This window comes from Jaculus jaculus, chromosome 1 (assembly GCF_020740685.1).
Source record: "Jaculus jaculus isolate mJacJac1 chromosome 1, mJacJac1.mat.Y.cur, whole genome shotgun sequence".
NCBI lineage: Eukaryota > Metazoa > Chordata > Mammalia > Rodentia > Dipodidae > Jaculus > Jaculus jaculus.
Window position 1 is genome coordinate 160633293 of NC_059102.1, and position 16853 is coordinate 160650145.

Here is a 16853-nt window from a genome sequence, read left to right on the forward strand (position 1 = left end):
GTACCACCTTGTGTATCTGGCTTTATGTGGGTAATGGGAACTCCAACCTGGGTCCTTTGGCTTTGCCAGCAAGTGCCTTAACCACTAAGCCATCTATCTCTCCAGCCCTCCTTTCTTCTTTTCTTTCTTTCTTTTTGTAGTTTGTGGAGCCAGATCCTACTCTAGTCCAGGCTGACTATTAACTCACTTTGTAGACAAAACTGGCCTTGAATGAAGCACTTTTGATACTTAGTTTCTAAGTAGGTTCTTGCACTACACTCAGGCTGACCTGAAATTCACTATGTAGTCTCAATGTGGCCTTGAACTCATCATGATCTTCCTCTGCATCCTGAATGCTTGGATCAAAGGGGTGTACCACCAAACTTAGGTAATTTCCCTATCAATCTCAAAATATTCTAAGAGTAATCTTATTTTCTTTTTTTGTTTATTTTTATTTATTTGAGAGTGTGAGAGAGAGAAAGAGGCAGAGAGAGAGAATGGGCATGCCAGGGCCTACAGCCATTGTAAACAAACTCCAGATGTGTGCACCCCTTTGTGCATCTGGCTTAGATGGGTCCTGGGGAATTGAGCCTCCAACTGGGGTCCTTAGGCTTCACAGGCAAGCACTTTAACTGCTAAGCCATCTCTCCAGCCCAAGTAATCTTATTTTCCACAGTACATTCAGTATTTAGCACAGTGCCTACCATGTCTATGGCAGACAGTAATAAAAGATTATGTATGCCTAGGTTCAGGAAATAAATAATATATATGTAATTATAATAAAAATATTATATAGGTTTTTTTAAATAATTTTTATTTATTTATTTATTTGAGAACAACAGACACAGAGAGAAAGACAGATAGAGGGAGAGAGAGAGAATGGGCGCGCCAGGGCTTCCAGCCTCTGCAAACGAACTCCAGACGCGTGCGCCCCCTTGTGCATCTGGCTAACGTGGGACCTGGGGAACCGAGCCTCGAACCGGGGTCCTTAGGCTTCACAGGCAAGCGCTTAACCGCTAAGCCATCTCTCCAGTCCTGTATATAGGTTTTTTGAGGTAAGGTTCCCATCTAGCCCAAGCTGATCTCTATCAGCAATCCTCCAACTTCTGCCTCCTGAGTGCTGGGATTAAAGGTGTGCACCAGCACAACTGGCTAGTATATTCTATATTTTGATTGTGAGTAAATATATTATTTATATGAGTAAATCAATGTGTCAAAACATTGAAATGTATTCCTTTTTTAATTTTTTTATTTGAGAGAGAGAAAGACACAGGGGGAAAGAGAGAGAGAGAGAGAGAGAGAGAGAGAGAGAGAGAGAGAGAGAGAATGGGTGTGCCAGGGCCTCCAGCTACTGCAAACGAACTCCAGACACATGTGCCACTTTGTACATCTGGCTTATGTGGGTCCTGGGGAATTGAACTGAGATCCTTTGGCTTTGCAGGCAAATGCCTTAACCTCTAAGCCGCCTCTCCAGCCTTGAAATGTATTCTTAAAAACGGGCATGTGAGCTGGGCATGGTGGCACACACCTTTAATCCCAGCACTTGGGAAGCTGCAAATGCAGGTGGATCGCCATGAGTTCAAGGCCACCCTGAGACTACATAGTGAGTCAGGCTGGACTAGAGCAAGACCCTACATTGAAAAACCAAAAAAAAAAAAAAAAAAAAAAAAGCATGTACTTTATGTCAACTTTGCCTCAACAACGATTTTGTAAAGGGCATTATTAAAATCTACTGAAAAGATAGGGGCAGGATAAATAAAGGGATATACTTTGTGCAAAGTAGCAGTAGAAAAAGCATGTCACACCTTATCTATAAAGGTCATAAAATGATTGTTTGTAGAAGGTGATGCTGGTAATAAGCTGACTCAATCTTTCTGGTCATATTTTAGGTTCCTGAATGATATTCGTACATAGTGACCTCTGCATATGCCATGATTAAGCTGAATGTTGAAAAAAATTATCATTTAAAAACTCCCTCTTGGGCTGGAGAGATGGCTTAGTGGTTAAGTGCTTGCCTGTGAAGCCTAAGGACCCCGGTTCGAGGCTCGGTTCCCCAGGTCCCATGTTAGCCAGATGCACAAGGGGGCGCACGCGTCTGGAGTTCGTTTGCAGAGGCTGGAAGCCCTGGTGCGTCCATTCTCTCTCTCCCCCTCTATCTGTCTTTCTCTCTGTGTCTGTCGCTCTCAAATAAATAAATAAATAAAAATACAAAAAAAAAAATTCCCTTATTTTCTTGTTGAGAATTTTATGGGATGGGATAGTACCTGACTAATAGTAGAGATTTGTTATTTTTTCCCCATTAAGTATATACGTTAATATCTGACACACTCAGTTATTCATTTTAGTGCTATCATAGTCACAAAGTTATGAATTTTCCCAGTATAAAAATAACCCTAGGGCTAGAGAGATGGCTTAGCGGTTAAGGTGTTTGCCTACAAAGCCAAAAGGATCCTGGTTCAACTCTCCAGGACCCACATTAGCCAGACGCACAAGGGACGCATACATTTGGAGTTTGCAGTGGCTGGATGCCCCGGCATGCCCATTCTCTCTCAAAATAAATAAATAAAATATTAAAACAAAATAACCTTATGCTGGGCATGATGCTGCACACCTTTAATCCCAGCACTTGGGAAGCAGAGGTAGGAGGACTGCCATGAATTCAAGGCCACCCTAAGACTGCAGAGTGAGTAAGTTACAGGTTAGCCTGCACTAAACAGTCTACCTCGAAAAGCCAAAAATAAAAAAAATTTAAAAAATAAAGCCAGGAGTGGTGGCACATACCTTTAATACCAGCAGTTGGGAGGCAAAGGTGGGAGAATAGCTGTGAGTTCCAGACCATGCTGGCAGTACAAAGTCAGTTCCAGGTCAGCCAACTACAGTGAGACCCTACCTCAAAAAAATAAGAAATAGGACTGGAGAGATGGCTTAGTGATTAAGGCACTTGCCTGTAAAGCCAAGGACCCAAGTTCAATTCCCCAGTACATATGTAAAGCTAGATGCACAAGGTGGCACATGTCTGGAGTTTGTTTGCAGTGGAAACATGCCCTGGCAAACCCATTCTTTCTCATTCATAAATAAATAAATATTTTAAAGCACGAATTGCACTACGGATGTATTGCAGTCAGGTTCACATTGCTGGTAGAAATCCCCCAACCAAGAGCAGCTTGCGGAAAAAGAGGTTTATTTTGGCTTACAGGCTCGAGGGGGAAGCACTATGATGGCAAGGAAAACAATGGCATGAGCAGAGGGTAGACATCACCCCCTGGCCAACATCAGTTGAACAACAGGACCAGGAGAGTGTGACAAACTCTGGCAAGGAGAAACTGGCTATAACACCCATAAACCAAAACAATATACTGCCTCCAGGAAGCGTTAGTTCCCAAATCTCCATCAGCTGGGAACCTAGCATTCAGAACACTTAAAGTTTATGGGGGCATCTGAATCAAACCACCACAGAGGGCTTTTCAAAAGACCTACATGTTTGGATTCCACATTGGCCACTAGATACCCCCCCGCAAAATAATAAAATAAATAAACTAAACTAAATAATAACCCTACTACAAGCAACCATAATTAAACTCAGTAGATCACCAAAAAGATATCCAAATGGGACCAGTAGAGAAAAAAGGACTCAGTGGGAATGGGATGAAAGAAGGTAATGGGACAGTGAGTATGATCAAAATATACCATATATTGCTCACTTTGGCAGCACATGTTAAAACTGGAATGAGCCAGGTGTGGTGGTGCATGCCTTTAATCCCAGGACTTTGGAGGATTACAGTGAATTCGAGGCCATCCTTAGACTACTCTACCTAGAAAAAAGTGAGTGAGTGTGTGTGTGTTTGTGTGTGTGTAGGAATTCTAGTGACAACGGCAGTAAGGAGAAAATGAGTAGACTAACCGTGGAAGGCCTCTGCACCATGTTCTCAAGCCTGGTGTGGCTAAACTCTAGGCTGATGACATTATAGAGTTTCTCTCGCTCCTCTTCTGGAGTCTCATAGTAGCGTGTCCACTGAGCCATGGTCATTTCAATGCCTTTCTGTGTGTTCACATCCATGACATCCACCATCCGACGACTCCCTGACATGAAAGAAACACTGATGAATAGCTCTATTAAATATACAAAGAATAGAGGCAAGCGTGGTGGCACACGTCTTTAATGCAGGCCACCCTGACAACATAATGACTTCCACATCAGTCTGGACTAGAGTGATACTCTACTCAAAAACCAAAATTAAAAAATTATATATCTATATGGAATATAAAACCCAAATGAAAATAATCAAATTATAGACAAGGTGAAAGTTTTCACTTGAGACAGAAATCATAACCAAATCAGAGGATGAGAAGGACAACAGACACAGATAAAAATAACCATTATTCCCGATGTCACAATTATCATTTCAATATCTCATTTAATCTGAAAAATTCTACAAGAAAAATTCTAAGTGTCACAATTATTTATACATGATAAATAGCTGTTAGGCACCATGCAACACAAAGTAGGTACAAGAACCCTCTAGAGTAAATGCTCTTACTGAATTATACTTTAATTTAAAATATTTATTTATTTATATATTTATCTGAGAGAGAAAGAATTAGGTGTGCCAGGGCCTCTAGCCACTGCAAACTGTCTCCAGACACATCTGCCACCACATGCATCTGATTTATGTGGGTACTGGTGAATCAAACCTGGGTTCTAAGGCTTTGCAGGCACGCGCCTTAACCACTAAGACATCTCTCCAGCCCATAAATTATATTGTCTTAATGCGGGTTTGAACAATGGACTAATGTGACTAATGTGTCACAATTTGAATAAGGAAATACTAATTAGTGGATTTCTTTTCAGCTTAATAGGGGTTACCCCTCCAAATTTGTTATTTCTAACAGAAAATTCCCTTTACATTCATTCCATAACATTTACAATTTGATAAAGTTACCACACAAACCTCTGTATCAGTTTCTGCATCAACTACAATAAACTAGGGGCTGAGGTAGGAACTACAATAAACTAGGGGCTAAGGTAGGAAGATTGTTGAGAACGAGGCCAGCATGGGACTATAGAGAGACTTTCCATTAGGCATTACTAACTTCTACTATAGAGGGAGAAAAAAAAATAGCTCTGAAGTCAAAGAAAATTAAGTTTAAATTTCAGCACCTCTATCACTTGGTAAAGATATGTAACTTCTCTGATCCCAAATGCTTTCTTGAGAGTTGTTTTTTTTTTTTTAAATAATGTGATTTAAAATTTTATTTATTTGAAAGAGAAATGTGGGGGGGGGGGTCAGCGCCTCCAGCTACTGCAAACAAACGCCAGATGCATGTGCGCCCCTTGTGCAGCTGGCTAACGTGGGTCCTGGAAAATTGAACCTGTGTCCTTTGGCTTTGCAAACAAACACCTTAACTGCTAAGCCATCCTTCCAGTCCGAGAGTTAAGTTTAATATCATCTTGTGTTCACTAGAAGAATTTAGACAATGAAGTAAAATGTTTAGTATAAAGCAGGTGCCCAGTGACTCACTAATAAAGCAAAAAACAAAACAAAATCAAACCCAGGGCTAGAGAAATGGCTTAGCGGTTAAGGCGTTTGCCTGCAGAGCCAAAAGACCCTGGATCAATTCCCCAGAACCCATGTAAGCCAGATGCACAAGGTGGCACATGCATCTGGAGTTCGTTTGCAGTGGCTGGATGCCCTAGCATGCCCATTCTCCCTTTCTCTGCCTCTTTCTCTTTCTTTCTCTCCAATAAATAAAATAAATAAATAAATCCGTATTTTATCAAACTAATCCAAGAAAACTTCAAGAGAAGATGTGAAGGGATAAACAGAATTCCAGTAAGAGATAATGCCCAACAGAGGCAACAGCCTAAGACATATAGAGGCAGTACAGCTAAAGTTCCAGAAAACAGTGATCAAAACAGGAAGAGAGGCTAGGAGTGGTGGTACACGCCATATAGCACTCTGAGGGCTGAGGTAGGAAGATTGCTGAGAACGAGGCCAGCATGGGACTACAGAGAGACTTTCAGGTAAGCCTGGGATAGAGCCGAGACCCTAATTTGAATCATTCCCCCATCCCCCAGAAGAAGAGAGAAGCCATACATGGTGGGATGCTGTAAGTTCTAGGTCAGCCTAGTCTACAAAGTGATGTGGTTTCATATGGCAGTTTTGATTAATGTTTGTGTTTTCTCCAAATTAACATTGTGGGTCCATTCAGTCCACTGGCTTAACCTTCTTCTTTTCTTTTTTTTTTTTTTTTTTTTTTTAGGTATTTATTTGAAAGCAGGAGGGAGAGAGGAAGAATGTGAATGGGTCCGGGTCCACCAGGTCCTCTTGCTTCTCCAAATGAACTCAGGATGCATGTACTACTTTGTGCATCTGGCATTACGTGGGTACTTGGGAACTGAACCAAGACCCTCAAGCTTTGTAAGCAAGTGCCTTTAGCAACTGAACCAAATCTCCAGAACACAGGATGCCATAATTTTTAAAAGTAGAATATAGGGGGCTGGAGAGATGGCTTACCAGTTACGGCACTTACCTGCAAAGCCTAAGGACCCATGTTCGACTCTCCAGATCCCACATAAGCCAGACACACAATGTGACACAAGCAAGGTTGTACAAGCACACAGGTGATACAAGTGTCTGGAGTTCAACTGCAGTAGCTGGAAGCCCTGACATGCCAAATCTTTCCCTCTCATTAAAAAAAAAAAAAAAAAGCAGACAATAAGGTTAGGAAGCCAGGAATGGTGATGCACCTCTTTAATCCCAGCACTTGGGAGGCAGAGGTAGGAATGCTGTGAGTTCTAGCCACACTGAGACTCCAAAGTGAATTCCAGGTCAGCCTGGGCTAGAACAAGACCCTACTTTGAACCCCCACCCCCCAAAAGTGGGGGATAGATAAAATAGGGTTGGAGAGATTGCTCAGTGGTTAAGGCACTTACCTGCAAAGCCTCTCTACCTAAATTTGATTCCTCAGTACCCACATAAAGCCAGATACATATACGGGCGCATGCATCTGGAGTTCATCTGCAGCAGATAAAGGCCCTGGTTCACCGATTCTCTCGCTCTTTCTGCTTGCAAATAAATAACTAAATATACTAAAAAAAGAAAAAGAGAGAGAGAGAGAGGGCACTGGGGAAATGGCTAAGTGGTCATTGGCTGTGAACCCTAAGGTCCTAGGCTTGATTCTCTAGGACCCACATAAGCCAGATGTACAAGGTGCTGCATGTCTGGAACTCATTTGTAGTGGCTGGAGGCCCTGGTGTACCCATTCTGTCTATCTGCCTCCTCTCTCTCTCCAATAAATAAAAAAGAAACATTAAGAAAAGATTTTTTTAAAGTAGGAAAAAAGTACTGGCAAGCATGCAGACAATATGAAAACTGTCATATAATGCTAGGGAGAATGTAAAATAATATAGACACTATAGGAAACGGTGTGGCAAGCCCAGCATGGTGGTACACGGAACTTGGGAGGCAGAGCTAGAACTGCTGTGAGTTCAAGGCCACCCTGAGACTATATAGTAAATTCCAGGTCAGCCTGGGTTAAGAGTAAAACCCTACCTCAAAAAAGGAAAAAGAAAAAAAAAAAAAAAAAAAAAAGGTGGCAGAGGCTGGAGGGATGGCTTAGCAACTAAGGCACTTGCCTGCAAATCCAAAGGATCCTGGTTCGACTCCCCAGGACCCACGTAAGCCAGATGCACAAGGTGGCATATGCATCTGGAGTTCATTTGCAGTGGCTAGAGGCCCTGAGGCACCTATTCTCTCTCTCTCTCTCTCTGCCTCTTTGTCTGTTGCTCTCAAATAAATAAAAATAAAAATAGGGTTTTTGAGTATTTATATGTATGTGAGTGCTACAGCATACATATGTTGGTATGAGAGCAACCTGAGGGCAGGTGTGTACTCACCCTTCTCCATTCTTGACAGGGTCCCCCTTGTGATTTAGTTTGTCGTTGGTTTTTTGAGATAGGGTCTCATTCTAGCCCAGGTTGACCTGGAATTCACTACATAGTCTCAATGTGGCCGATGATGATCCTCTCACCTCTGCCTACTGAGTGCTGGGATTAAAAGTGTGTGCCATCACACCCAATCTCTTTTCCCTTTTAAAAAAGTAGTTTTGCACCCAGGGCCAGGAATGATCATGGAAGCTGACAAATGCACAGTCCCAGGACTCCAAAGGTGTTCACTTATTCAATCCTCAGAGGATACAGTAAATCCTGGTATTGCCCCATCTCACAGATGGGGAAATTGGGGCACAGAGAAATGAGAGGACCTGCCCAACGTGCTCCAGACAGTTTTCTTATAGGACCAGTATTAGCCAGGGCACTATAAGAAGGTTCTTGACTGAGCACCTTTTAAGTGTCAGACACTGCACTAGGGCTCCAAGCTACTACTCTCACTGGCTTTGTCTTTCAAGTCTAGACATCTCTGAGAGATTATTAAGACATGTAGCTTCTGTGAGGTGTCACTTATGCTGGGGTGGACTTTCAGTGATGCAGCTGCCTTTGAGTTGCCCATGCTTCTGTAAGCAACCCCTCAGTCTGCTCTGTAAGTAACCCCAATAAATTCATTGTTTCACCAAATAAATAAATAAATAAAAGTAGTTTGGGGGCTGGAAAGATGGCTTAGTGGTTAAGTGCTTGCCTGTGAAGCCTAAGGAGCCCGGTTTGAGGCTCGATTCCTCAGAACACACGTTAGCCAGATGCACAAGGGGCACACATGTCTGGAGTTTGTTTGCAGTGGCTGGAAGCCCCGACACGCCCATTCTCTCTCTCTGTCGCTCTCAAATAAATAAATAAAAATTTTTTAAAAATGGTAGTTTTGGCCAGGCATGGTGGTGTACATCTTTAATCCCAGCACTTGGGAGACAGAGGGAGAAGGACTGCCATGAGTTTGAGGCCACCCTGAGAGTACATAGTTAATTCCAGGTCAGCCTGAGCTAGAGCAAGACCCTACCTCAGGAGAAAAAAAAAAAAAGGTTTATTTATTTGCAAGTGGTGAGAGACTGGGAACACCAGGGCCTTTTGCTGCTGCAAAGAAACTCCAGATGCATATGCCACTTTGTGCAGCTGGCTTTATGTGGGTAATGGAGAATAAAACCTGAGCTATCAGGCTTTGCAAGCAGGTGCCTTTAACTGCTGAGCCATCTCGCCAGCCCTCTATTTTGTTTTCTCTTAATTGTATACTCCTTACACATGAGGTATAAACAAACGTGAACTCCAGATGCATGGCTTTATTATGTGGGTACTAAGAGTTTAACCATGGGCTGCACCTTTAACTGCTGAACCATCTTCCCAGCCCATGGGTGGTCACATTATAGTTTTCCTCATATATACAATTGTTTTTGTCTTTAATGTCTGGTTCCAAGAGAGAAAGTGATTAGTAAAGGGGAAGGGAGCTATCAACTATTTAAATCCCTTGGGTCAAAGGCAAGGTCTTTGCAAATGTTGAGGGATGGTATAAAGACCACTTTTCTGTCCCTCTGGGATTACAAGTAGGTCATAGCACAGATTCCCAGTATTTGAAATATACACAGGCTCCTTCTGTTCATCCTGGCTCCTGTAAAGCCACTTCACTTGCTGGTGATTCCAGGAAACAAACAAACACTCCCCCCCACCACCACCACTTTTCAACATGAGGTCTACTTGGTGAGAGTGATGAAATGTGGAGTGGCTACTGTTATGCTATCGCCATGAGAATAAAGTGAATTACAGGTCAGCCGGGGCTAGAGTAAGACCCTACCTCGAAAACAACAACAACAACAACAAAAAACACCTGAATTTGATAGAGATTAATAGAATTTTATTGTATTGTATATATACAGTCTTTACTTGGAAGTTGCAAGGTTTCAACAGAATTCCAAAATAGTTAAATCTAATTCTGTTAGTGCAATTCTCTCAGTGTGAAAATTAAGTTCTGGCCATCTTCCCAGAATCCCCTCTAGGATTATGAATTTTAATAAGTTATCACAGATGATTATCATGCAGGCCATTTGAATGTCTAACCAACAAGGCAGAAGAGATGGCTCCAAGACTGATTTCTAAGTACCCACGTAAAGTCTAACACACAAAGTGACATGTGCATCTAGAACTTGTTAGCTATGGCAAGAGGTCCTGACATACCTATACTTATTTTCTCTGCTAACTAAATAAATGTCTGACCAACAGAAAAAAAGCTATTGGTTGTATACTCAAATATCTAAGGAATTACTGTTCTCACTTCATGTGGTGCTGGGGCTTGAACCCATGGTTTCATGAACACTAGGCACTAGGCAAGCGCTGTGGATGCAGCTTACCTGGTAGAGTGCTTGCCTAGTGTTCATGAAACCATGGGTTCAAACCCCAGCACCACATAAACTGGGAACAGTGGAGTCAAGAGAATCAGAAATTCAAAGTCTTAGCCAGGTGTGGTGGCACACGCATTTGATCCCAGCACTTGGGAGGCAGAGGTAGGAAGATCTCTGTGAGACCAGCCTGAGACATAATGAATTCCAGGTCAGCCTGGGCTAAAGGAAGACCCTAACCTCAAAAACAAAACAGACAGGGCTGGAATGATGGCTTGGCAGCTAAGGTGCTTGTCTGCAAAACATTAAGGAACTGAGTTCAATTCCCCAAACCCTCATAATTCCAAATGTACAAGGTGGGGCATGTGACTGGACTATGTTTATTTACAGTGGCTAGAGGCCCTGCTGCACCCATTCTCTCTCTCTCATAAATAAGTAAATACTTAAAAACAAACAACATAGTAACAGGGCTGGACAGACAACTTAGCAGTGCTTGCCTATGATGCCTAAGGACCCATGTTTGACTCCTCAGATCCCACAGAAGCCAGACACACAAGGTGACGCATAAGCAGTGGCTGGAGGCCCTGGTATGCCAATTCTCTCTCTTGGTTTCTCTCATTAAGAAAGAAAAGAGAGGGCTGGAGAGATGGCTTAGCGGTGAAGCGCTTGCCTGTGAAGCCTAAGGACCCCGGTTCGAGGCTCGGTTCCCCAGGTCCCACGTTAGCCAGATGCACAAGGGGGTGCACGCGTCTGGAGTTCGTTTGCAGAGGCTGGAAGCCCTGGCGCGCCCTTTCTCTCTCTCTCCCTCTATCTGTCTTTCTCTCTGTGTCTGTCACTCTCAAATAAATAAATTAAAAAAAAAAAGAAAGAAAGAAAGAAAAGAGGGCTGGAGAGATGGCCTAGTTCTTCAGACCCTTGTCTGCAAAGCCTAAAGACACATGTTCGACTTTCCAGGTCCCATGTAAGCCAGACACACAGTGATGCAAGCACGCTAGGTTGCACATGTGCACATGACTAAAATTCAATTGTAGTGGCTGGAGGCCCTGGCACACCAATATTCTCTCTCACATTAAAAAAGGGTGGGGGGGCTGGGGAAATGGCTTAGCGGTTAAGGCATTTGTCTGTGAAGCCTAAGGACCCGGGTTCGATTCCTAGGATCCATGTAAGCCAGATGCACAAGGGTGTGTGTGAGTCTGGAGTTCATTTGCAGTGGCTAGAGGCCCTGGCATGCCCATTCTCTCAGCCTCTCACCCATCTCTCTCTCTCTCTCTCTCTTTAAAAAATAAATAAATAAAATAAAGACATGACCACCATCCCTGCCTTAAAAAAAAAAAAAAAAAAAGGACAGGTCTGGAGAGATGGCTTAGTGATTACAGCAAGTGTCTACAAAGCCAAAGGACCCTGGCCCAATTCCCCAGGACTCACAAAAGCCAGATACACAAGGTAGTGCATGTGTCTTGAGCTTGTTTGTAGTAGCTGGAGGTCCTGGCATGCCCATTCACTCTCTCCCTCTCTTTGACTCTTTCCCTCTCTCTCAAATAAACAAATAAAAATAAAAATAAATAAAAGTTAAAAAAGGGCAAGTCTGTTGGGCTTGCAAAAGAAAAAGACAGAGAGAAAGAGAAAAAGAAGAGAAAGGAAGAGGAAGGAGAAGCAAAGCTGAACATGGTGGCACATACTCAGAAGGCAGAGATAGGAGGAACACAGTGAATTCAAGGCCACCCTGGGCTAGAGTGAGGCTACTACCTCAAAAAAACCAAAACAACAAAAATTGCATAGGTGAAAAGCTTGAAACTTACCAACACACATTTTGACATCATTTACAGTGAAGTCTGGATCTGGCATCCTATGAAACAAATACCAGTAAATGGAAAACACATCTCTAGTCAGTACCCAAGAACTCCATAGTCAGATATATCAACTTCACATTTAGGTTTAAAATTAATGTCTAAATATAAATGATCATATATTTATGTAGGAAAAACAGCAAAATCTTAGCAATGATTACCTAACAGTAGTCAAATTTGAGGTTTATATTTTAGCTTTTCTATATGATTCTGTCATGTATGAGTGTATACACGTTTTCATGGACATGTGTGGGGAGATCAGAGATTTATGTCACATGTCTACCCCATTGCTCTTCACTTTATTTACTAAGGCAGAGTCTCTTCTCTCTCTACCTCCATAGGCCTGGATTACAGATGGGTTGTCATGTCAACCTAGTATTTATATGAATGCTGGGGATCTGAACTCTGGTCCTATGGTTGCAAAGCAAGTGCTTTATCTTACCAGCTATCAACTATATTTTTCATTTATGTGTGTATGAATCATTTGCATATGTATGTTTGTATGTATGTACCTATGTATGTATGTACATACATACACATACTTTTTAAAGCAAGTGAGAAGTTGTTTTCAATTACCAACTTCTCAGGGTTCTCAAGATTGCCACTGTCTGATGTTCTCAATGTAAGAGAGCCATTTTAGGGATGGAGAGATGGCTTAGCCATTAAGGCACTTGTATGCGAAGCCAAAGTAACCAGGTTCAGTTCCCCAGGATCCACATAAGCCAGATGCACAAGGTGGTGCATGTGTCTGGAGTATATTTGCAATGGCTGAAGCCCTACCATATCCATTCTCTCTCTCAAATAAATAAAAATATTCAAAGGAGAGAATTTACAACCATACCCAGCCAGGCCCAGAATACTTACTTTATCCCAAGTCCATCAGAATTCTTGAAAATCAGAGGGTCTCTCAAGCCACCCCGCTGGATATACTCTACATTAAAGTCTGTCACCACAGAAAAACAATTATTAGGGAAAAAAAAAAAAAGATTCATTAGAGAAAGAAAAAGGTTATAGGCAATAATACTATACACATACAGTAGTGTTCATTCATGTTCTCCTACAATTCAGACATACTTGTTATGACCTCTTAGAAAATAAAGAGAGTATACTGAGAACCAGGGCTTGGGGGATTTACTAAGTTTGGAACTTAAGTAACACAGGATAGTGTTACTATTAATGAATTATCTTGTAATTTTTTTTTTTTTTTTAATTCTTTGACTGAAGAGCCAAAAGGATGACTAAGACACCAGAGAAAGCCAGCAGCTTGCTAATCAATACTCAGCTCCTGGAGGTTGGATATGACCTATCTATCCCAGTGCAGCTCAAAGGACCTGGATTGTAAATCTTAACTAGAAAATTCCCATTGTGCTGTCTCTGCCTTTTCTTGTTTTTGTTTTTTCAAAGTAGAATCTCACACTAGCTCAGGTGGACCTGGAATTCACTATGTAGTTTCAGGGTGGCATTGAACTCACAGCAAGCCTCCCACCTCTGGCTCTCTAGTGCTGGGATTATATGTGTGCATTAGCATGCTCAGCATCCTGTCTCTTCTTGTTATTAATAGTTTATTATTTATATATTTGAGAGAGAGAGAGAGAAAGGGGAGAGATAAAGAATGGGCAAAGCCAGGTGTGGTGGCGCACGCCTTTAATCCCAGCACTCGGGAGGCAGAGGTAGGAGGATTGCCGTGAGTTCAAGGCCACCCTGAGACTACAGAGTTTATTCCAGGTCAGCCTGGACCACAGTGAGACCCTACCTCGAAAAACCAAAAAAAAAGAAAAAAAAAAAGAAAAAAAAGAATGGGCATGCCAGGGTCTCCAGCTGCTGCAAACAAACTGCAGATCCAAGTGCCACCTTGTGCATCTAGCTTATATTGAGTCATGGGGAATCGAACCTAGGTCCTTTGACTTTGCAGGCAAGTGCTTCAACTGCTAAGCACCTTCTCCAGTTTCATTCTGTCTCTTTTTAACAGCCAAAAAATTAGTATCAGCCATTATAATATACATGATGTCTTTTGTAGGTTTGCCAAGGATCAAAGCTACATGATATATGGGAATACCCACCTTAATCATAGTTTCAAAATTTACTATTTTAAAAATTTTAGGGCTGGAGAGATGGCTTAGCGGTTAAGCACTTGCCTGTGAAGCCTAAGGACCCCGGTTCGAGGCTCAACTCCCCAGGACCCACATTAGCCAGATGCACAAGGGGGTGCACGCATCTGGAGTTCGTCTGCAGTGGCTGGAGGCCCTGGCGCGCCCATTCTCTCTCTCTCTCTCTACCTGCCTCTTTCTCTGTCTGTCGCTCTCAAATAAATAAATAAATAAAAATAATTAAAAAAAAATTTTTTAAAGATTTTCATTTATTTATTTGCATGTATATGTGCATGTGTGTGTGTGTGGGGAGGAGTTATGGAGGGCCTCTTGCCACTGCAAACAAGCACCAATGACTCTGCTTCAGACTTTGAAAGTAAGTACATTTTCTGAGCCATGTTCCCAGATTGGCTTGTTATCTTAAAAGAGAGGCTGGCCATGAACTCCTGATCCTCCTGCTTCTACCTCTCAATTGTTGGAATTACATGCATGAACAACCATACTGAGCAAAAAGTGAAAAAAACCTTAATAAAAGACTCTGATAAGCCAGCATTCAGGAGGCTGCAGTAGGAGGATCACTATGATTTTGAGGCCAGTCTGAGACTACAGAATGAATTCCAGGTCAGCCTGGGCTAGAGCAAGACCCTACCCTTGAAAAAACAAAAATAGGGCTGGAGAGATGGCTTAGCAGTTAAGCACTTGCCTATGAAGCCTAAGGATCCAGGTTTGAGGCTCAATTCCCCAGGTCCCACGTTAGCCAGATGCACAAGGGGGCACACGAGTCTGGAGTTCGTTTGCAGTGGCTGGAGGCCCTGGCGCGCCCATTCTCTCTCTCTCTTTCTGTCTGTTGCTCTCAAATAAATAAAAAAAATAAACAAAAACAAATTAAAAAAAAGAAAAAACAAAAATAAATAAACGAAAAAAGAAATTGCCAGGTGTGGTGGTGCATGCCATTAATCTCAGCACTCGAAGCACAGAGGTAGGAGGATCACTGTGAGTTCAAGGCCACCCTGAGACTACATAGGGAATTCAAGACCAGCCTGGGCTAGAGTGAAACACTACCTTGGGCGAGGGGGGGGGGGGGAGGAAATGAGTTCCAGATCAGCCTAGGCTATAGTATCATCCTACCCTGAAAAGTAGGGAACACTGAAAAAGCCCTAATAGATTAGTAGATCAAATTTAGCAGATGACAACACAAAGGTAAGAGGAATGGAGCACTTTGAACAACAACAACAAAAAAGCCATTAACAGTCATATTTTAAAATATATTTATTTGAGAGAGAAAGATGCAAAGAGGGAGAGAATGGGTGCACCAGGGCCTCCAACCACTGCAAACGAACTCCAGATGCATGTGCTACCTCTGTGCATCTGGCTTATGTGGGTCCTGGAGAATTGAACCAGGATCCTTAGGCTTTGCAGGCAAATGCCTTAACCATTAAGCCATCTTTCCAGCCCCAACAGGCATTATTTTAAAAGCTGTACAGATGCTAAAACTCACTGTTTTAATGATATTAATTTTTTAAAATTTTTTTATTTAATTTTTGAGAGCGAGAGAGAGAGAGAGAGAGAGAAAGAGGTAGAGAGAATGGGCATGCCAGAGCTTCCAACCACTGCAAATGAACTCCAGATGCGTGTCTCCTTGTGCATCGGGCTAACATGGGTCCTGGGGAAATGGAGCCTCGAACCAGGGTCCTTAGGCTTCATAGGCAAGCGCTTAACCGATAAGTCATCTCTCCAGCCCTCAAATGTTTTAATAACATCAAATGATGTGGTGTCTGAACAAAAAATAATACTGACCTTTTCCCTCCATAAAAGTCACAAAATTGGCATTATATTTGTTGGTATGGAGTTTCTCTTCCAAGTCAAAAGTTCTTTTCCCTTCAATTTCATCATCTGAAATGCCATCATCTTCATAGCGTCGCCGCATGGTACCACGCTAGAAAGAAGAGATATAAGTATGAAATACAAAACTTTCTCACGAATCTCTTTTTTAAAATTTTTATTGAGTTATTTATTTGAGAGACTGAATGACTATGGGTACACCACAGCCTCCTGCCATTTCAAACAAACTCCAGACACATGCCACTTTTGTTTACCTGGCTTTAGGAGGGGAATCAAACTCAGGCCATCAGCCTTTGCAAGCAAGCACCTTTAACAAACCATCTCTCCAGTCTTCTGATGCACCTCTGAACAAGCACTCATACCATTCCCTATACTCACAGAATGCAACTTACAATCTTAGTTGTTACTTCAAGCAACCTTGCTTTACAGATCTCTTTTTTTTCTCACGAGGTTGGGGTCTCATGCTAGCCCAAGCTGACCTGTAACTCACTATGCAGTCTCAGGGTGGCCTTGAACTCAAGGTGATCCTCCTACCTCTGCCTCTAAAGTGCTGGGATTAAACGCATGAGCCACCACACCCAGCTCAGAAGTTTTTTTTACTTCTAATATATTATTTTTCAGGGAGAGAGATGGGGGGGGGGGAGGCAGACAGAGAGAGAATGGGCACACGAGGGACTCTAGACACTACAAACGAACTCCAGACACATGCACCACCATGTTGATCTGGTTTATGTGGGTATGGGGGAACTGAACCTTGGTCCTTAGGTTTTGCAGGCAAGTGCCTTAACTGCTAAGCCATCTCTCCAGGCTTACAGATCTTTTTTCT

The 16853-nt window shown here is 42.4% G+C and overlaps 1 protein-coding gene across 4 annotated transcripts in view; it reads right to left on the minus strand.

The window, feature by feature from the left end:
* Kdm2a (lysine demethylase 2A) overlaps nt 1–16853 on the minus strand; it is a 126870-nt gene that overhangs the window by 63244 nt on the left and 46773 nt on the right. For all 4 annotated transcript variants that reach the window (XM_045147762.1, XM_045147776.1, XM_045147753.1 and 1 more), the window contains 4 exons: nt 15983–16121; nt 12963–13041; nt 12051–12097; nt 3881–4059 (listed from right to left, as the gene is read on the minus strand). In XM_045147762.1, the coding sequence (XP_045003697.1) occupies nt 3881–4059; nt 12051–12097; nt 12963–13041; nt 15983–16121 (444 nt within the window). The remainder of the gene's footprint in view (nt 1–3880; nt 4060–12050; nt 12098–12962; nt 13042–15982; nt 16122–16853) is intronic.